Here is a 22,349-nt window from a genome sequence, read left to right on the forward strand (position 1 = left end):
TGCTTAATGCAGGAGCTGTCCCTGGTGGTCAGTGTGCTCCCACAGCCAACCTCCCATGGCCAGCCAACCTCCTGTGGTTCTCCCTCCACCCCCATCCCATCCCCTGCAGGCAGGCCCAATTGGCCCTGATCAGGACGGGGCAAGACAGTCCTAATTGGCCCCTGTCACCGGCCAGGCCGAGGGACCCCACCTGTGCACGAATTCATGCACTGGGCCTCTAGTATTAAAATTAAAACCAGTTTAGAGATGCATGTTCCTCGTTGGGTCTAAGGGGTCTTTAGAGCTCGCTGTTTATCCTTCTAAGAAATCATGTCATTATATAAACAGACAGTGTCCAGGCCATCGGCTTCCTCTCCCTGCCATCATTCAAAGCAGGAGTTTGCCCACCTGACCTGTTTTGCTCCCACAGACCAGAGAGGGATGGCCTAGTTATCGATGCCCCTGTGATAGCCAGGTTCTAAGTCACATTGAATGGGTCTTGATGGCACTTGAAGGATCTCTTCTGCCGAGGACTGCCATTGCAGAACAGGGAAGCGAGTTTCTTGCTCTGTGTTTATAGCTGTAGTTTTCCTGCCGTTGCCGCTCCGTTTTGTGTAGGTTCGAGTCAGTCCTACACCCTGGTTACCTTTCTTTCTCACGCTCAGTGCAGGGCCTTGAGATAAAGTTGGTGCCCTTGACTTCCTGGTTAATTAGTTATTCATCCAATAACTGCTTATTAGCTTTCCTTTACGTGTAGGACCCATACAAATGCATGTCTACATACAGGGTCTCAGCCTGAGAGAGCCCACTGTGTAGTTTGAGATTTGAGGCCTACATAATAAAAGAAAGATGAGTGGCCCAGGTGAGGGAAAGCTGGTCGCACAGAGCCCAGTGGGCAGGCCACTGTAGTAATCCTTTTTAAGTTTTTAAAAAATCTTTACCTGAAGGTATGTTTTTATTGATTTTAGAGCAAGGGGGAGGAGAAAGAGAGAAGAAAAATAAACACCAGTGTGAGAGAAAAAAATTGATTGGTTGCCTATCATATGCACCCTGACTGGGGATCGAACCCACAACCTGGATATGTGCCCTGACTGGGAGTTGAACCCACGACCTTTCAGTGTATTGAACAGTGCTCCAACCAACTGAGCCCACTGACCAAGGCCACTGTAGTGATTATGAAGTGAAGGAGTATAGGCTGAGCTGTGAGGGTGACAGGTGACTGTACAGAAAGAGTGTACACATGAACAGTCCTAAAAAGAGACGTGGAAAACTTGGGACTTCCTTGTAATCTGGATTTCTGCCTCTGTCCGCAGTGCTCGACGGGGACCCTGGATTACATCTTGCAGCGCTGCCAGCTGGCTCTGCAGAATGTCGGCGATGTGACAGATAGTGGGGGTGTCGCCCTGAAGTCCTTGGAGCCTGCAGTTTTGAAACAAGGAGAAGAAATCCACAACGAGGTGAGGATTTAAAGAACTGTGAAGGGTCCGAGACCCCGTCCTACGTGCAGACTCACAAGTCAAGATGCCATAGTGTCAGGCGAGAGTAAGACGTGCGACTCCCAGAGACAAGGGCAGTTGGTTACTTACAACAGCAGCCGTTGCCAGAGGCTCAGCACTTCTGTGCCAGGCCTCTGTTCCCACCGGGCAGTGCAAAGTGGGCCAGATAGCATGTGCACGTGGAGGGATTGCATTATAGAAGAGGAACCCAAGCTGAGGGAGCCCGAGTCTTTTATTTTAGACAGTGAGCTGAGAGAACCCGAGTCTTTTATAACAGGCAGTGAACTGAGAGAACCCAAGTCTTTTATAACAGGCAGTGAACTGAGAGAACCCGAGTCTTTTATAACAGGCAGTGAACTGAGAGAACCCGAGTCTTTTATAACAGGCAGTGAACTGAGAGAACCCGAGTCTTTTATAACAGGCAGTGAACTGAGAGAACCCGAGTCTTTTATAACAGGCAGTGAACTGAGAGAACCCGAGTCTTTTATAACAGGCAGTGAGCTGAGAGAACCCGAGTCTTTTATAACAGGCAGTGAGCTGAGAGAACCCGAGTCTTTTATAACAGGCAGTGAGCATGCATCACTTTGCTCCAGATCAAAACTCAGTCTTTGTCTTCTTAGTCTCTTAGCAAACCTGCCCTTTGTTCCGGAGGGAGGAACGATGTCTTCCAAGCCCATACAGACGTCCACACCAACATCCTTGAAATGAGAGCCTGAACCAAGGGACAGTCAGGCGCTTTCCTACAACGCAGACACACATGAAGAACAGTTTCCCAACAAAGCTGATGGAGTGGAGGGTGGACCGTAGGAGCACATGCCAGTGCCTTGCTCTCTGTTCATTAGTTCCATTTCTGAAGTCTGTGAGACATGCAGGTCTGGATCCTCATGAGTCAGTTTTGCAAACTTCATTGTTCTCATTAGCACTCTTTCCATTTTTTCTTCATCTTTGGACAATATACACTGACTGGCCAGATTATTATGATCTTTGAACACATAATAACCTGGCCACTCAGTATATATCCTATATAATAAAAGGCTAATATGCAAATTGTCCTGTCGACTGGGAGTTTGACCAGAAGGCAAGCCGGCCAACCGCCCATGTCCCCTCCCCCTGGCCAGGCTGGCAGGAACCCATGAATTCATGCACCGGACCTCTAATATATATATACAAACTGAGTGGCCAGATTATTATGCATTCAGAGATCATAATAAACTGGCCACTCAGTGTACATCTATATCTATATTTCTATCTATACCTATATCTACATTTAGGTAATATAGATATAGATACATGTGTGTGTGTGTGTGTTTTTTTAATCTATTTAATACAGCTTTTAAATCAACTCGTCTTTACATAGATACAGGTCTTTAAGAAGGAAGCTGTACATTTCCAATGGAAGTGGAAAGCTGCTATTACTGGCCAAAAGAAAAAGGAACCAGAAGAACATAGCTGGTGAAAACAGAGCGTGCCATTAAATTCCAGCAGCTGGTCTTGCCGGGAGAAGGCTCTGAGCCTAAGGTCTTCATTCTTTATGTTAAGAAGGGAAATTAGGGCACAATTTCATACATTTTCTAAAAGTCATTGAATTCTACACATGAAATGGGTGAATTTTGTAGTGGGTAATTTACACCTCAAAAAAAAAAAAAAAAAAAAAAACCAAAACACACACACACACACACACACACACACACACACAAAAACCAACCCCCCAAAACAGCCAACTATTAAAAGGAAAATGTCCAAGCCCCATGCCCAGCCGTGCCCACGCCTCTCTCATGGAGCCAGCCGTTTACTCCCCACAGCTCTCCCCGTGCGTGGAAGCAGTGCCTGAGAGATACAGTCTCGGTGAGCATCGGAGCCACTGGCACGCACTTTATCCCGGTCCATAGCCCGACCTTTTCATCCCAGTGTTGTGGAGAGAAAAATATTACAGGATTGTAATCAAATACCACCCTCACCAGTCCCCAACTGCCAAGAGAAATTGCTGGCTCCTTTCTTAAAATTAATTAAGGAGGAAAAAAAATAAATAAATAAAGTCCAGCTTCTTGAGTATGAGTTTGAGTTAGAAAAAAAAAATATATTTTTTAAATGCTGGGTTCTCCCCTTTCCCCCACTCTTCCCACCTAAACTCTGGGGATGAGAAAGGAGAGCTGTGGGTGGACATTGCACAAAAACCAAAGGGTGAGGACCCAGGGCGGAAGCCTTCGTAGATCAGGGCTAAAACACATCAGTCTGACCCTTCTGACGGCCCGATAAAGTTCAGGCGTGGGCATGGGTGGGCATGGGGCTTGGACGTTTTCCTGCTCGGGGAGTCTGACTGTGTGGTCCTTGAAGTCCTAGGCCTGTTGCCCTGCTCACTTCCGAGTCTCAGCATCTAGCAAGCGCCTGGCATGTTGTAGGTCGTACATTATTAACCCACTTACTCCTCACCGCAAACCTGCGTGGTCGTTCTTGGCCATAGCAGGGTCATAGGAAGGAAAGGACATTGTTAGTGTTTTTGCCGCTAGTGTTTGTACCTGTTGTCATCTGCCCGACGCTGAAAAGTGGCCGCCTGTGTGGCTCCATGGGGCTGTTGTCTGCGTGCCTCCACAGTTCACGTGACGCTGCTAATCATTTATCCCCGGCTCCTCCTGGCCCGCAGCTAACCTCTTTGTTTATTTTATTTTTTACGTATTTATTTAAAATATTTTTATTGACTTTTTTTTAGAGAGGGGGGTGGAGAGGAAGAAAGAGAGACGGAGACAGAAACATCAGTGAGAGGAAAACATCATTGATTGGCTGCCTCCTGCACGCACGCCCCCTCCTGGGGATGGAGCCCACACTCCGGACATGTGTGAACCGGTGACCTCTTGGTTCCTGGGTCGATGCTCAACCGCTGAGCCTCACCAGCCAGGCACTTCTTTGTTTTAAATCGGAGAAACTTCAATTTAAATATCTCCCCATCCGTGTCTGTATTTTGGGTTTCATGCTAATCTCTAAGAAAGACTTCGAATAGGAGCATACTTTGATGATACTTTACCCGTCACACGTGGTGCAGGCTGCTGCACACTCGAGGCTCTCAGGATTTGTAGTTGATTGACTTACAGCCGCCTCACGTCCGACTGGTGGATGTGACTGCAAATCCCTCCCCAGCCGGGGCTGGGCCGTCCCCCTGAGCATGGAGACCACCCTGCCCTGGCTTTGCAGAAACACTTGGAGCCTGCACTTCCAACTGGGAACTGGGAACTGGTCAGACTGGGCTCCTCCCACCCTCCCTCCTCCTCCTCCTCCTCCGCGGTGAAGTTCCCACGGGAGGACTGAGCAGCAAAGCCCTTGTCCTTGACCGTCCGTCCGTCACAAGGGCCTTGTAACCACCCGCTGCTCTTTGCCGTCCGCAGGTCGAGTTCGAGTGGCTGAGACAGTTTTGGTTCCAAGGCAGTCGCCCCCGGAAGTGCACCGACTGGTGGTGTGAGCCCATGGCCCGGCTGGAGGAGATGTGGCGGAGGATGGAAGTGGCGGTGAGTGCGCGGGGCCTGCGCCGGCATCTGGGGAGGGCGCCGTGTGGATTCTCGGGTCACGTGGGTAAACACGCGTGTCACTTTTTCGAATGGTTGAGTTAGGTTCCTTTCGGGAAGGGAACGGGGCAGCCAGGATTTGGTCAGTGTGACCTTGGTTCCGTTGAATGAACATCCTTTGAACCTCCCCTTCCCAGAAGTCCCTGTGTTGGACACTCGAGGAAATGCTGGTAAGGATGAGGGGAGAGCAGTGTAACAACGGGATCTAACATACATGTGTCTGCACTTGCGTATGCACCAGCATTATTCAAAGGGCTTTCCCTCTACTAGCTTTTAGGCCTCTTCAACAGTCCCAAGAGCCACAGAAACTGTGGTGAGCCTTTATTTCTAGATGGGAAAACCGAGGCCTAGAGGAATGAGTGCCTCCCGCAAGGTCCCCAGCGCCCAAGGTCCCCAACGCCCAAGGTCCCCAACGCCCAAGGTCCCCGAGCCAGCGGCCTGGCGAGATGGAATCCGGGCAGCTTGCCCTGCAGCTTGTGCCCGGAACCATCCCCTCCGGGTGAAGGAGGAGGGAGACACGGGCAGCCCAGGTGTTGCGTTGGCTTAGAGCAGTGTTTCCCAAAGTGTGGTCCGTGTACCCCCAGGGGTGCGGGAAGAGTTTGGTGGGGATGTGCCCTGCACCGTGCTTAGCTGCGCCTAATTCTACGTTCTCATGAGTACGAGGGGTACTCAGCGTTACGAAAACGATAGAAGGGGTACACCTATGTCAGAAGTTTGGGAAACACTGGCTTGGAGAAACCCTGTGAGGGAGGTTTTCAGAAGATCACAGACCGGAGGCGGGGGCCTGCATTCAGACCCCGGGAGCTGGCACTGCTGTGATGCTGCCGATGTGGCTTGGGGGGAGCTTGGCTGGGGAGGCAGAGGGTCAGATCCGCACGTGTGGGGGGATTTAGGCTCCAGCAACTGCACAAACGAGATCAGAAGTGGGGGAACGGGGGAGCGTGAGACAAGGAATTCAGGGGATTGTAAACGGACAACTTCCTGAATTAGGATTGGCAGATGAATATGAAAGGTACTCACTGAATTTTTTAAAAAGATATCTTTATTAATTTCAGAAGGGAAGGGAGACGGGGGGAGAGAGAGAGAGAGAGAAATATCAATGATGAGAGGGAATCATTGATCAGCTGCTTCCTGCGCGCCCCCCACTGGGGATGGAACCTGCAACCCAGGCCTATGCCCTGACCGGGAATCGAACCCTGATCTCCTGGTTCATAGGTCGACGCTCAACTACTACATCAGCTGGGCAGAACTCACTGATTTTGTTCAAAATGATTTGCAGTTGCTTTGGCTCAAGTTTTTGTTTTTTAAAGTAAAAACCTTTGGTCTCTTGAATTCATCTGAGAAATTTCGTTAGGATGCTTGTGTTTTTCAGTTTTGTGGCGATGCCGCAGGAGGAGGGGTGTCTGCTGTTTACTTTGTGGGGCTCGTGTGAGAGACACGGAAGGAGAAGAGCGGTCTTGGGGCTCCTCCAGGGAGCTCGCGGGCTGTGGGCGGAGCACCGCCGAGCCTTCCAGGGGGATGAATGGCCTCAGTGTCTGCCTCCAGCCCCAGGACGATCACTATCAGCAGAGGGGAGGTTGGGCCAATCTAACTTCCAAATTAAATCTAAGCGCCGCTTCAAGCCCTTTTTAAATGGCTTTGAACAAACTCATACTAACTTATTTTTGCGGTTAGAGGAGAATGATCCTTGGAAAGGTCCACGCTTCCGTGGTTCTGTCTGTGCAGGACCAGGTACCTGGGGTTTGTGTACTTGGCCCCGGCCCATTGGATTCCTGCCTTGCACCCAGCCCGCCTCCTCGTTCCCAGTGGCAAGCAGTAGGGGGCAATGTTGAGCTGCCAGTCGGCGGCCCCCAGATGCTGGCCCTTCAGGAAAATGCACACAAACGCACCACTGTCGCGAATTATCCCCGTTGCTCCACGTTAGCTGTAATCTCCCAGATTCCATAACACAGGAAATCAGTTGTGGGTTAACAAATTCAGTAGCAATTTAACATAAAAAGTGCGGAGTTTGGTGCACATTTGGATCCGATAGCATTAGACTAATGGAAACGGCGTTTCTGAGCGCGCTCCTGTGGCTTCCAGGGAACATGCTGCTCAAGCTTATTATCCCTTCAGACAAACGGTTCTTCTCTATCTTTACGCTTTTTTTTTTTTTGCATCGTAAAATCACGTGTGTGTGTGTGTGTGTGTGTGTGTGTGTGTGTTGTGGAAAGACTTCTCTGATTAACATGGCATCCGTCTCTCTGGGTGAGAAAATAAAGCAGAGAACCCCTGGCCATGTGTACGTTACGATTCCCCTCTGCTTAGGAGGCAGGCAAAGAGCCTGGCGCTGTGATTTCTCTCTGTCTTTGTGTCCTTTTTTTTTTCTCTTTTTTCCCCCTTTGTGGTTGGAAGATGTGGTCTCAGGTAAGATAGGGAAGAAGAATGGAGGATGAGCTTTGAAACCACGTTGCTGCCATGAGCAGTCATTGCCTCACACGCCCTAACCCGTCACCTGTCTCTCAGAAAGCCGAGTCCGCAGTCTGTGAGATCCCCAGCCTTGGCTGCCCGGGTCGGCTGGCACTGGGATTTTGTGTGTGTGTGTGTGTTTAATTTTTTTTTTTTTTATCACGCTGTTTATTCCTGCCATTTCAGTCCCCAAGGAGAGTTTTACTGTCCGCACCCTCTTGTGATGTAAATGCGAACCCTTGCATGTGAATGGCATTCTGATAAAATATCAGGTCTCTCTTGAATATTACCTCCCGGATTAACCCCAGAGCAGCCGAGGCTTTCTTCCAGCCCAGGCGCAGGCCTAACCTTCTTTTCCTCCAGCTCTGTGCTCAGGAAGGCTCTCTGCCCCGCACCCCCATTCAGACATGTGCGTCTTCTGCTTCCTCCTAAGTCAGCCCCCGCCCCGCACGCAGGAGTCCCTGTGACCAGCAGACTCCCGGGGACCGGGGAGCGTTACCATTTGAAAGGAAGCGCCCCGGCTGGCTCCCTGGGTGCAGAGAAATCTGAAAAAAAAATCTGTGGAGCCGGGCCTCCTGCGGGGCCCGGGGCGGGCTGCAGCCGCGATGGAGCCGATAGGCCTCTGGTCTCCCCGGGCCGGTATCGCAGCCGCCACACTGCCATTCACTCCGCCTCCGGGACCTCTCACCGCCGCAGGCTTCCCAGGAACCGGGGTGCCGGGCGCCGTGTCCTCTGCTCCGGTGACATTTACTCATTTCCTTCCGAGCATACGCACGGTTCTTTTCAAAGCTCCGTTCGCTGTAACGCGATGGCGATGTTCTGGAGGAGCTTTCAGAGCAAACATTTGCAGACGGACTGAGATTTCCAAACCGGAGAGAGAGATCTTGCTGCCCTCTTACCAGGGATGCTGATGGCTCTGAGTGTTCCTGGCCTGCCCTCACAGACCTGGGCGGGAGGAGCCCGGGCTGGATTATTTTAACGTATCCGCTCGGGAGTCGCGTACAACACAGCGTGTCCTCAGGCTCGGGGGCCGCAGGCGGCATTTCATTCCCCCGTTTGTGCTCTAACTTGGGCGTTGTGGAAGAGGAGGAGGTGTTTTATTTCATACCGTTACCCGCTCCTCGTGGTTAACAGTTTTAAGAGAGAGTGGCACCCAGGAATGTGCAGGCCGTCCTTTACGAGCCGTGGCGATGGTTTAATTTGGGGATGAGCCATTCCCTTCTCCCTCGGCACTCCGGCCTGCGTCACCTCCTGGCACAGCTCGCCCTGGAGCCTGCCGCTGTCTGGTGGGCCCTTCTCGGTGTAGGCTGTGCGGTCGGGGGGTGGGGAGCCGGGGAGCCGCTTGTTTGTTTTGGAGAGGTTGACGAAGCTATCCTCACGGCACTTGAGATGGAAATCTTGGGAACTGGAGAGAAGAACAGGGCTGCTGTCTCATACACCGAGACGCACCCGGAGCGTGCTGGTCTCTGCTGTCACAGTATAGCTCCTCGAGCTGCGTTCATTTTAAACTTCCTTTTAGGATGAAAGGCTTTGGAGGGCGTGAGCAAGAAAGTGTCCGAATACATATCAATATTTTGTCCCTCTCGATGGCGAAGTCACCGACTTACGTACGCACGTGTGCATATGTACCGGTCTATTCCCCTTTTGCTGCTGATGCATGCACCACCTTTTATTTGCTCACATCGCCCTGCCTTCTGTTTCTTCAGACCTAGCATTTCTGAAACAGGAGCAGGAATGTATTACAGTCATTTAAGATCTGGTGTGAGGCGGCTAGCGGTTGGAAATTAGAATTTCAATTCCCTTCTCCATTTTTTTGGGGCGGTTTCCGTGCTGAGTGGCCCGGGATAAGCAAAGACTGGGGGCAGGTAAACAGTCACAGGCACCCAATAATTCAAATTATGTACGCAGACACGGAGTTTTGGGACCGCTGTGTTTAGCTTTGGAAATTTGGGGGAAAAGAGGGGAAAAAGGCACTTTTCAGCCTCCAGTGGCTTACAACCCTTGTCTCTTACATCTTTATTGTCTGCAATGTGTTTACTGAAGGCTGGTGCTTTCTGTTCCCGGGTCTCCAACCCCCCACCCCAATCCCCACAGCTGCGGTGTTCCATCAGGACTGAGCTGTCTGGGGCGAAACAGCACGCTGAATCCAGCAACGCATTTTGAACACATTTTGATCCCTTCTTTGCCTGCCCTTCTGGATTTCTCTCAGATTTTCCCAATTTTTTCCCTTCGCTGCTGCAGACTCCGTCATGATTGGAGAGGAAAAAAAGAAACAGTGTCGTGTGCCCTGTCTTTTTGGGGGAGAAATTTACAATTCCGAGAGAATCCAGGCTCGAGCCGTAGACACAGAACGCGCGGAGAGCACAAAGGAGCGCGTTGAGGATTCTCTTTGAAGTGTGTCTGCAGCTGGATAAGGAAGAATTTAGAGCTCCTCTGATAGTGTTCCGGGTAAATACTTAAACCCCTTTGGAGAATTTCACACACAGATACGGCGCCGCGGAAAAAAGGGACACTTATGTTCCCGCAAGCGGCTACAGCCCGCAGCTTTGTACTGGAAGACGGCGGCGCTGAATGCAATCCTACGGAGGATACATCCGGAGACACTATCTCCGGGCACAGCAGGGCCGGCCAGTGGGCAGGCCTTTCTGTTAACCCTGTGCGGGCTGCGTGAGAGCCCAGCTTTATTGGTTTGGAGCAGGACAGGGCCTGTGACACCCAGGAATGTCGAGGGGCAGGTCCAGGCCTCTGCTCTGCACACAATGGGAGTGACAGGAGCTAGGAAATGCCGAGCGAAAGCCTTGCGGTCTCTCTCCACTCTTGTTAGTGTGAGAGACAAACTGGCATAAACAGCCCGGGCTTTCATGTTAGCCCCGGTCTCCTAGGCTTCAGCGACATTTTGCTAACCTTTATTACACACACATGCACGCACACGCATGAATACACGCATACATGTTTTACACACTATAAACTTATGTATATATGTATATATATTTTTAATAGGTGAACTCTTTTGTTTGAAATCATTTTAACTGCCCCGGAATTCCTATTGATGCAAAGGTGTGAGGATCCTGCTACTGTTCCCGGGGGCTTGGGGGGCCTACAGCCCGGGTGCTGGGATGTATTTGGGGTTACTCTGACTGGCCGACCATCACGGCATTGCAAGGGTGAGCGCAGAAACCCTGGTTCCAGGTTGGGGTGTGGGGGGTTTGCATCTCACCAGGAAAAGGTGCCGCAGAAAACAAGGGTATGCGGCATCTCTCCTCTGGTGTTTTTCATTTTTTATTTTTTATTTTGGGGGGTGGTAAAGTGGGGCATGAAATCCAGCTCTAGTCTATCATTGTCCTATTATAAAGAAATATTCTAGAAGAACCTTTAGGAAAATGAAGTCGTGTTAAAAAAAAAAATCAGCAGATCTATCCGTTTGGAAGGGAAGCAAGATTCCCGAAGGATGTGCCCGTGGTTGGGAATCTTTTCAGTGTTAGGGTTTCCCCTGCCAGTGGGTTGGGAAATTGAATGGTCCTTAAAATGTTACCGTGGGTCCTAGCCAGTGTTGCTCAGTGGATAGAGTGTCCGCCTGTGGACTGGGTTCGATCCTGCGTTCGATTCTGGTCCAGGGCGCCTACCTCGGGTCAGGGCACCTGCAGGAGGCAACCAATCGATGTGTTTCTCTCACATGGATGTTTCTCTCTGTCTCTCCTTCTCTTTTTCACTCTAAAAATCAATGTAAAAGTATCCTCGGGGGAGAATGAAGAAACAAAAACGGAGGGGGGTTACCTTAGGAAGAAAGGATGAGGAGCACAGGAGAGGGTGTGTCAATAGGAACCCTGCGGTACGCACCGCCCCACCACGGTGCCGGCAGCGGGAGCAGTGGACAGGCCTGGAGGTGGGAGCAGTTAAACGAGTTCTCCAGCAAAGCCGGGCCTTTTAGCCCCGGTCCCTCAGGTTCTGGAGGGAAGGCGACACGCCCTGGACAGGTTTTCGGTGAGGAACGAGGGAAATCCCCGAGGAGTAAACCGGCTTCCTCCAGACAAGCCGCAAACTGATTAAAATATTTATCATCCTTCGGGTATGCAAGAGCGTTTGATGATGGAAGGCATATTAATATTCATCCTCGCTGCTCGCCTGCACTTCACACAGATCCAGGAAGGGCCGCGCAGGTGACGGCTTCCGATCCTCGCCAGGAGTCCTGAGGCCCGCATGACTCAGAAGCAGAGGGTGCCGTGCCATGTGACGGGGCTCATCCTCGGGGGGCTGGGCCCCAGGGATGCAGACCAGGAGGGACGTGTGGACAGGAGAGCTTGAGAGCCTCCTCTGCTCTCTCCCGGGAAGTCCTTTGCTAGAGCAGTGGTTGGCAAACTCATTAGTCCACAGAGCCAAATATCAGCAGGTCAACGACTGAAATTTCTTTGGAGAGCCACATTTTTTAAACTTCAACTATATAGGCAGGTACATTGTTATTAACTTAATTAGGGTACTCCTAAGCCGGCCTTTGCTAAAAACTCAAGGGGCCAAAGAGCTGCATGCGGCTCGAGAGCCGCAGTTTGATGACCACTGAGCTGGAACAAAGGGAAAAGTTGGGGTATAATGGGATGAGCAGCCCAACTGCCCTTGGGCAGACACTCAGCACAGGAGCTGCCCCCTGGTGGTCAGTGCGCTCAGCCAGAAGCTGGGCTCACGGCTGGCGAGCGCAGCAGTAATGGTGAGACCCTCTCCTGCCTCCATGGCTGCACTAAGGATGCCTGACTGATGACTGCGGGCCTAAGCCATCAGTCGGACATCCCCCAAGGGCTCCTGGACTGCAAGAGGGCACAGGCCAGGCTGAGGCTCCTTCCCCGCTCTCCAAGTGCATGAATTTCATGCACCGGGCCTCTCTGGTTGGTTAGTAATCAAGTTTGTTCTTCAGAGGGCTGCTTCTGAAGGATTGCCTCCACTTCGATTCTGTTTGAGAATCTAAGGCAGTGATGGGGAACCTTTTTTTTTTTTTCTGCCAAGGGCCATGTGGATATTTATAACCTCATTTGTAGGCCATATAAGATTATCCGCTTAAAAAATTAGCCCGCTCTCTTTGACCACGCATTTAATTAACTCACCCTGATGCCTTGGCAGGGCCAGACCAAATGATTTTGCAGGCCTTATGCGGCCCGTGGGACAGATGCTTCCCCTCCCTGATCTAAGGTCTGGCGTTACCTATGAGGCCACCGTATGTATCAGGGAGATGGAGAAAGGATATTTGGGGCCACTGTCTCATATTACCAGAGTATCTTAGGAGAGAGCCACACCCAAATGGCACTTCCCTAGAGAACAAATAGCTTTTATGCCTTTTTTTTGAGTGTCTTCCCTTTCAATGTCTCTTGATACCTCCCAAGGCCAGAGAAATGGGGCAGAGACGCAGTCAGATTGGTCATTGCTCATTTTTTTCCAAGCCTGCAACCTCTATCCCACGCTGTCTATGTGAGGCTGGCGATGCCCATGCCGCTGGGCTCTGACACGGGCCTCCCACGGCCGTGGGATCCCAGAACGTCAGCGTGGGAAGGGGCCCAAGAGATGGTCCTCCCGTTGTCTTCGTTTTGGGAAAAGAAGGGTCAGAAGGCACAGAGGCCTGTCTGGGACAGCAGACACTAGCTCGGCTTGGAGGGGCCAGGAGGCTGCCTGGCCCAGGGTGCTCTTGGCATGTGTACGGTCACCTTCTGCCGGCTGGGTTGGGATCTCCTGGTGAGAAGTGGTTTGTTGCCCTGATCAGAATGTAAACACCAGCCGAGGCTGGGTTTTGTCTCTCACGTGAGCTTTATCACAGCCTCCTGTGTTTATAAACATGTCTCAGCGTGAGGGGGAAATGCTAGCCTCGGGGGCCCCCGAGGAGTACCCCTGTCCTCTCTGTGGCTAAGACGGAGACTCCCCAGCCTCCTCCTCCGAGCGTCCACGTCTGCTGTGCTCCCCGGCCGGCCTGGGGTGGTGCCTGGACCTCCGTTCCCACGCCCTCTTCCAGGAGAGCCCGTGATGCTTTTTGACATTTCATGGTCAGCGGGCGGGCATCTCCTAGACAGGCACAAAGCCCAGGCTCAATCCGACAGACGGTTGAAATTTTTCTTTAGGACTCGGGGTGTCTGGCGTTGGCGAAAAGGCAGAGTTGCTGTGTCGTGGAGCTGGCATGTGTGCCGAGGAAACAGACACACATGCAAGCAGGCTTGGTGGGCCACAGGAAAGGTGGGGTCACAGTGTGAGGTTATATTTTATATATTTATGTTTTACAGAGAGGAAGGGAGAGAGAGAGAGAGCCAGAAACGTCGATGAGAGAGAAACATGGGCCAGCCGCCTCCTGCACATACCGGGGATGTGCCCGCAGCCAACGTACATGCCCCCGACTGGAATCGAACCCGGGACCTTTCAGTCCGCAGACCGACGCTCCATCCACTGAGCCACACCAGTATGTCGGCAAGAAGGGCTTTCTTATTGGGCCTCGTGGAGTGAACTGCCGTTTTAGGCAAGGTTTTCAGGGATGAGGAGGAGGGGCGGGGCCCATTTCAGGCAGAGCCTCCCCGGGCACGTCTGCAGGAGTGGCGTGGCACCTGGTGACCAGGGCTCCGGGCACCTGTCTGGGGTCGCGTGGCAGAGGGGATACCACCTAGGGCCCAGGGAACACGTGGCAGGAGGAGGACGTGGCCAGCTCAGGAGGAGCCTTCAGTGGCATGCTCAGAGATGTGGCCTTTCTCCCGGAGATCACGGTGCGAGCTGCTTTCAGAGATCTTTGAGAAGCAACAGGGTAAGAGTCAGGCCCTTTTTGGAGAACGGCAACCGGCAGCAGCATCGTGGGTAGACTGTAGAGAGGAGAGGCGGGGGCAGGAAGGCCTGTTGGAGGCATTCTGGTGAGGAATGATAGAACGTGATTCCGACCCTCGGCAGTAATGGGAGGGAAAAGGAGGGGTGAATCCCAGTGTTCAACACCCATCTCCCCCACCACCGGTGTCCCGAAGAGAGACGAGGAAGAGCCCCAGGCAGTTCCCCAGGTTCCGGTCTTGTTGCTGGAAGGGTGATAATGCCGTTCGCCATGCTGAGGAGCAGCAGAGGAGGACATTTGGTTGTGTATTGAGTGTGAGGAGCCAGCAGAGCATCGGAGAAGATCTGGGAATACAGGTAGAGATGTCCAAACCGATGTAGATCGGAGAGTTCCACCCACGTCTCCTGTGGGCATTCCTCGTGTGCCTGTCATGTGCCAGGCAGTGTCCTCATGCTAATCCGGGCTTGAAGACAGTGCCTAACACATGGCAGTCATCTCCATGGAGACAGTAGCTAAAGTCGTTGGCCTGAGAGAGAACGGAGGTTACAGAGGAAGGAGCATCGCCTGGGCAGGCGTGGCTCAGTGGTTGAGCATTGACCCACACACCAGGAGGTCACTGGTTGGATTCCTGGTCAGGGCACATGCCTGGATTGCAGGCTCGATCCCCAGTAGGGGGCGTGCAGGAGACAGCCTATCCATGTTTCTCTCTCATAGATGCTTCTATCTTTCTCTCCCTTCTCCCTCTCCTTTCCTTTCTCATTAAAAATCAACAAAAACATTAAAAAAAAAAAAAAAAGAATAAGGAGCATCAAAGGGGAAGTGTGGGATGACCAGAATAAAGGACAAGCACAGGACAGCAGTGAAGCAGAGTGGCTCTAAGAAAACCGAGAGTAGCTGGTGGAACTGAGAGGTGAGGGAGGCTCACAGAGCCGAGACCCGAGGGTGTTCAGTAGGCTCCAGGCACCCCTACGTTGCCTTCCGAGTGAAAAGAGTTTCAGCGGGAAGGCGGGCGGGAGATGGCAGGTGAACTCTCTCTACATTTGTGTGATCTGAGCTGAGAGGAGGTTTCTGAGAGCAGCGTGTCTGATGGGTCACCCTGAGGTGCCTGAGCATAAGGACCTTTTGGCCGGTAGGGGGCGCTGCAGCCAGCTTTCCTCGGAGTCCCTCCCGAAATTAGCGTTGGACATTCAGGGGCCCCGGCCAGAGGCTGACCCAGCGGCACACGTGTTGATCTGCAAAGCCATCGCTGTACACCATGAATGGGGGTGGGCCCGGGGGGGTGGTGTGTGTCCGGCCGTGTACCTGCTGGATCGCACCAGGCGCCGGCGGTGGCTCTGCGGTTCGCGGTGGGAACTGAAACCGAACTCGGGGGCATAAACACAGATGGCTGATTTTGCGATTAATTTGGTCTCCAAGGCCAGGGAGACCGTAATGCTGTCAATCTGCTATAAAGCTGTGGCCGCATTCCCGGAGCGAAAAGAAAAATCAATATCGGGACTGCAGGATGGCTCTCTTCAAGACCAAGGTGTGCTCTGTTGCAGATTGCATGGAAGACACAGAGCCCCCAAAGGGGAAAACATAACCTTGGTTATTGCATGAGTGAGTGTGTGTCTGCCATGGAGCAGCCGAGGAGGGTGCTGGCTATTTGTACAGTGTAGCTGGGGTGCCAGGAAGGGGGCAAAGGGTTGCAATTCCGGGGGGAAACTCACTCACAGTTGCATGTGCCCTAAGCCGCCTCAGCCGGAAGTCTCTAGTAGGCCGGGCATCAGAGGCTGGGATGCCCACTTACCCTTCAGCCCCTGCGGGGCACGCGCTGGCCTCAGACACCAGGTTAAGCTCCCCCTGTGCGTCCCGTGGCTTTCTGTGTTCGCACCTCGGAGATTCATCGAGGGTGAGAGCAGTGTCTCCCATTAGCATCACAAAGGGTTGGTTGCGGTTCCCATCTGAGAAGTGGAAATAGATTTCCTTCCCATCAAGCCCATGCGTTCAGAGGGGCGGGTCGGGCATTCCCTTCAGTCTGAGGGCCGAGGGCCGACGCTCTATTCGCTGATCCGGCCAGGGCGTGTCTCTTTCTGTCCATGGGCTGGTGCTGCCTGTTTCTGACTGAGCCGGAGGCCTCGCTGCTTCTCCTCTGCAGGTTGGGAACACATGACCGGATGTCTGTTCCAGTACACACACACACACACACACACACACACGTGCTTTTCAGAGATGTTACTGCTTAGCAGGCTAACAGCTTTTCTTCCATCTTTTGTGGAGAGGAAGGTGGGATGCGATTGTGCTTTAGAGCAAAACACGCCTATTCCAAAGGCATCCCATTCTCCGACGCCCCACGTTCCTGCCTCCTGCCAGGCCCCCCGCGTTCCGGCTCCCCGAATGCAGCCCCTCGGGGAGGCCAGGCAGCGAGGGGAGGGCTGCCTGGAGGCCACGGGCTCTCCTGGTCAACCCCAGGCTGTCAAATCTCATTCTTGGCAAAGCGCCTTGTGACCAAGGATCGGCATCCCCAGTCCGAAGGGTGCGGGGACTCACCATAGCCTCCGAAGCCAGCTCCGCTCGGCAAGTGGCATCCCGAGGGGGCAGGCACCGCCTGGATGCCGACAGCTGGACAACAGGCCCCCGAGATGGTCGCGGACGGGTCCCCTCTCTCCCGCGGCAGTAACTCTTGTTTATGTTCTCAGAGGCCGTTCCCGCGAGCACAGCGCGCTGTCCCGGCAGGTCAGATGCTTAACCCTCCTGCCCGGCGACAATGCAGACGGCCCCTTTGTTTTCCTTAATGCAGAGCCGGCCTTGCCGACCGGGTGAATGGGGCCCCGGGCGCTCGCCGCTCAGAAGTCACCGATTGTCCGGGCGCCACAAAGAGAGGGAGGTTTTTGTTTCCCCGCGACAGTTGCCCGGCCTTTGCCTGTGCATCCAACCACGAGACAGTCCGCCCATTGACCGACAGGCGGGGGTTTGGGGGTACCATTTGGTTCCTCTGACCTGTGTTACGTCTTACTGACCCGGCCAAATCGCTGAAAAGTTTTCCCTTTCTGCCGTCAGAGCTGAAAGCTGCTCAGTGTCTCTGCAGTGATTCCACCCCCTTCCTTTTAACACTCCACATTCCTGCTCATCGCAGCGCCTGTTACTGCAGCGAACCGTGAAATCACAAATGTACGAGGTTCTTAGGGAGCGGTCATACTTTTTTTAAAATATGTTTTTATTGATTTCAGAGAGGAAGGGAGAGAGAGATAGAAACATCAGTGATGAGAGAGAATCATTGATGGGCTGCCTCCTGCACGCCCCATATTGGGGATAGAGCCTGCAACCCCGGGCATGTGCCCTTGACCAGAATCGAACCCGGGACCCTTCAGTCATTAGGCCGACGCTCTATCCACTGAGCAACACCAGCTAGGTGGGACCGATCATACTTTAAGAAATAAACACAGAGCGCCTCCTGACCCTGGGATTGCCTGTAAAGGTGAGCAGGCCATTGCCCGAGGTCACGGATCTGCGTGTGTTTATTTGTGAGGGCGGATCAGGACAGTTATGTAGGTGTCTGTCTCTGTTTTTCAGGCAGGAACTAGTTCTCATGCGGCCCCTTTAAGAGTTAAGGGGCCAGTTGAGCAAACATTAAATCTGGGCCTCCAACGCCAAGGCTCCTTTGCGATGGAAACAAAAGTGCCGCAGCAGGTGCTGGGCTCGGGCACGGGAGGAGGAGGAGGCGGCTCAATGGTTGCCCATATTTCTAACCTTTCAAGGAACCATTGTCTGCACCCCAACATGAGAGTGTCCCTGCTTCGTCTCACGGGGGCGATCTGGGCATGAGAGGACTTTCTCCTGGGGCTTCGTCTGGGGCACATGTGTCAAACACAAGGCCCGCGGGCCAAATCCAGCCCGCCAGGCCTTGCAATGTGGCCCGCACCGCGCTGTCATCACTGCACTCCGCTGTCAGTTTATGACATTGTCAGTTTATGACTGTTCAGTAAACCATTCGGCCCGCGATTTAGGCTGGATTTTAGATTTTGGCCCCTTCTCTGATTGAGTTTGACACCCCTAGGCCGTCTACCTGGTAGCAGGCAGGAGAGGCGGCTCTCCGGGGAAGACGAGCCACTCCCATCCGCTTATCAAAGCGTGGCACTCCCGCAGGGGAGTCGGAGAGGAGCAGGCATCTGTCTTAGGGTGTCTTTGGGGATCTCTAAGCAACTGTAGGGTGAGCGCATGACGTTTTTTGTGTGTGTTGTTTTTTTTAATTTAAAAATATTTTTATTGATTTCAGAGAGGAAGAGAGAGGGAGATAGAAACATTAATGATGAGAGAGAATCATAGATTGACTGCCTCCTGCATGCCCCCTGCTGGGGATCGAGCCTGCAACCCAGGGCATGTGCCCTGATCGGGAATCGAACCCTGACCTCCTGGTTCATAGGTCAGTGCTCAACCACTGAGCCACGCCAGCCAGGCTGCATTACCTCTTTAAAGCTAAGGGTAAACTCTGCGCAGCCTGTACCCGCTTACAACAAGGAGGGAGGAGAGCTTTCTGAAGGGATTAATGGCTGCAGTTGGAATCCGTGTCGTCTCCCCCTGAAAATGAATGAGCTGAGCTCACGGTCATTTAAAAGGGTTCTGAGTTCCCATTGGAAACTGCGCCCGCCGCTCATGCATTGAAGACTTCGCAGACCATGCTGTTGGCAGGTGGCCTCGGCGGGGACCATGGCTGTCTCAGGTAGCTGCTGCCTGAGGGCAAGCACGGCCGCTCTGCCCACGTGGCCCTCGCTGAGTGGCTTTCCCGACCACATTGCTGCTCCATTCGGAGTTTTCCGAGGCACGTTGTCAATAGCACGCGCCACGTGATTAGAGTGAGACATCGCTCTGAGCTCAAGAATCTTAAGAAAAATAAGAATTTTTTTAAGGGTGGGCAGATGTATGTGGTGAAATTTATTAGTTATAGGGTCTACCATTCTTCCAGGCCTACCTTTCAGTTTTTGTTGCCCTGAAATGAAAATGATAAGTCAACAGGTCAGTGTTATATGATAAAATTGAGGCTATCACAGGCAATGAACAGGACATTCTAGTAGAGCAACTTTTAGAAATGATTTTTATAAATCAAAGTCATTAATAAGAGCTTTATTGAGTCTGACAGTTATTTTATGTAACGCCATTGGCTACCCTTCACCCGGTGTGTATATTGTGTGTGTGTGTGTGTATGTTTTTACCTGGATGTCTACCACATAGCAGAGACTCAAATGGATTATTACATGAGAATTTGCCTTTAGTGCCTTCTGTTTGGTGTGCTGAGCTTAAATGTACTAGGCCTGGAGTTAGAACCCCACATTTCCATTCCTAACTCAACTCCTGCACTAATTTTGATATTGATGAGCTATTTAGTTTAGCTGAGCTCATATTCCTTATCTGTAATAATGTGTTTAATAATCCCTGCTGTATCTAACTCATGTAGTTTTTATGGGGATTAAACGAGAGAACGTTCATGAAAACACTTTTCAAAGTGTAAATCATTTTACAATTATGTTAGTTTCTAGTGTCTGTGTTATATTTGGTCCTGTTTATTAATAGCGTACAATTTGGCAAGTTGCTTAACCTTTCTGTATCTCAATTTTTTAATCTGCAAAATATAAATAATAATTTCTTTATCTCATAGACTTATTTTTAGGAGTCAGTGATATAATGTGTGCGACAGCACCTGGCATGTAGTGAGCACTCAACAATTCGAGCTGCCATATCATTACCACTATCATCGCCATCACAATCACCATAACTACCATCACCATCACTGTCACCATCATTAGCACCACCATCACCATCATCACCACCATCATCACCATCACCACCCTACCATGACAATCATTATCACAATCATCAACACTATTACTGTGTTTCCCCGAAAATAAGACATCCTCCGAAAATAAGACCTAGCGCATGGAAAGATAAGACATCCCCTGAAAATAAGACCTAGCACAACTTTGGGAGAAAAAATTAATATAAGACACTGTCTTATTTTCGGGGAAACATGGTACCATTATCATCACCACCACCACCACTATCAACATCATCACCACCACCATCACCACCATTATCACTATCACAATCATCACCATTACAATCACCACTATTACCATCACTATCACTGTCACCATCACCATAATTACCATTATCACCATCACCACCACCACCACCACCACCATCACTATTACCCTCTCTACCACCATCACCATCGCTATAATTACTACCCGAGGTCTTGGTGCTGGGGCACCACAAGAGTCTCAGGGGCATTCAGCTTTGCCCCCTCCCCCCCAACAGTTAATTTCCACCAGGGCTTTGGTTTGGATGTTCCTGAAAGAGGGATGGGCAGGCGAGGGGGAGGGCCGGGGGAGAGCAGCTATCTACAAAGGAGTGAGTGATAACAAAAGATCCTTTCTGCTCCGCTTCCTGCACAGAAAACATATGTTCAGTGATGCAGGCAGCAGTCGGGTTCAAGACACACTGTAGGGCTGCAGACAAAGGCCCGAACCCCCCCCTCCCCCCTCCCCCACAGCGTCTCCAAACACAAACATCTTCACTTGTCTCTGCGTAAGGGATGGAGCTGTCAGCCGGATCCTCTTGCCAGCGTGGTTTCTTTCTCCCCTGTTCCCTTTCAGAGGCCTCCCCCGCACCCCAATGTCTTACACTTCATGTCATCCAGTGTGAGCAGCAGACCTCGGGGGGGGGACCGGCCTGGGGGCAGGGGGCCCCTCTGACGGAGATACTGGGTGACTTTTCCCGCGCCCCCGGAGCGGAAGGAGCTAAGCCCCTTCCTTTTAGGACAGACGTGGTCCCTGGCTCGATCATTCAGTGCTCGGCGTAGCTCGCCATCCTTCACCTTCAAGGAACAGGCCAGCGCCCCGAGACCCTTAGAAGTGGCGGCTGGGAGCCGGGGCCTGTGCACGTGGCGGTGGGGTTGGCAGAGTTCCGCTCTTATTTGCAGGGTGAACAGTTTTTGAGGAACAGACACAGATCCATCAAGGCCCTGCAGAAGGGACTGGAGGGAAGTCGCTGCCATTCTCCTGTTATTCATTATGTGCGATCTGTGCGTAGGTCTGCCCTCAGATCTACACCCAGGCAGCACTGCTCTGTGCCCGTCTGTTGATAAACCTTATTTTCTGCATTGAAAACATTGCAGCTGAGTAGGTTTATTTCCATGCAGGAGACTTAAGGAAGATACTTTGATACGCGCTCCTTTGTAACTATGTGTATGTGTGGGGTAGAAATGTATTCCTTATAATTCTTTTCTGTACAACCCCTTAGAGCAGTGGTCGGCAGACCCCGGCTCGGGAGCCACATGCGGCTCTTTGGCCCCTTGAGTGTGGCTCTTCCACAAAATACCGCGTGCGGGTGCGCACGTACAGTGCGATTGAAACTTTGTGGCCCATGCACAGAAGTCGGTTTCCGGCTCTCCAAAGAAATTTCAACCGTTGTCCTGTTGCTCTTTGGCTCTGTGGACTGCTGAGTTTGCCGACCACTGCACTAGACCTTCCATTGCTGCGAATAGCCAGCTAGAAATACACAGAATTCTTCCCCCCGGCAGTTCTGCCACAGATGCACATCGCTCTTGGCTGTTTCACATTCCCAGTCTCACTTTTCCCATCTGCAAAATGGGAATGCCACGGCCGTCCTACCCCATAGGCGGGCATGCCAGGACAAAGCAGGGCGCGTGTTCACATCATAACGGTCCACGAATACACCGGGCCGTCTGTCTCTGAGGAAGACTTGCGCTGTGTCTTCGTTTCCCGTTATCGACTCAGCTTCAACGCCTTTGTTCCCCCTTTCCTCCGAAGACACGCCCGGGCGTTTTCCGTTCGATGGCATCGTTAATTAGCTGCCGTGCTCACCCCGGAGAGCACCCGCGAGGGCATTCGGAGGAAGGAGGGAGGCGGGGAGCTAAACGGGCCTGGAGCTCGCTTCGGCAACGGAGGCAATTACAGCCCCGCTAATGAATAGGCGGTCAGGCGGAATTTCCCGGGAACGCCGTCTTCGGGGCCCAGGATAATTTCAGCACCTGAGAACGCTCAGACATAAAACATTGTATAAATATTTTCTAACGAGAGGTGCCAACACGGCCATCTCCGC

General features: G+C 52.1%; 1 protein-coding gene across 3 annotated transcripts in view; it reads left to right on the forward strand.

The window, feature by feature from the left end:
* FTO (FTO alpha-ketoglutarate dependent dioxygenase) overlaps positions 1-22,349 on the forward strand; it is a gene marked incomplete at its 3' end in the record, with an annotated part of 206,394 nt that overhangs the window by 74,651 nt on the left and 109,394 nt on the right. For all 3 annotated transcript variants that reach the window (XM_084861263.1, XM_084861264.1, XM_084861262.1), the window contains 2 exons: positions 1,293-1,436; positions 4,853-4,972. In XM_084861263.1, the coding sequence (XP_084717389.1) occupies positions 1,293-1,436; positions 4,853-4,972 (264 nt within the window). The remainder of the gene's footprint in view (positions 1-1,292; positions 1,437-4,852; positions 4,973-22,349) is intronic.

The sequence above is a fragment of the Pipistrellus hanaki genome (genome assembly GCF_964339955.1).
Source record: "Pipistrellus hanaki genome assembly, chromosome: 15".
Classification (NCBI taxonomy): Eukaryota; Metazoa; Chordata; class Mammalia; order Chiroptera; family Vespertilionidae; genus Pipistrellus; species Pipistrellus hanaki.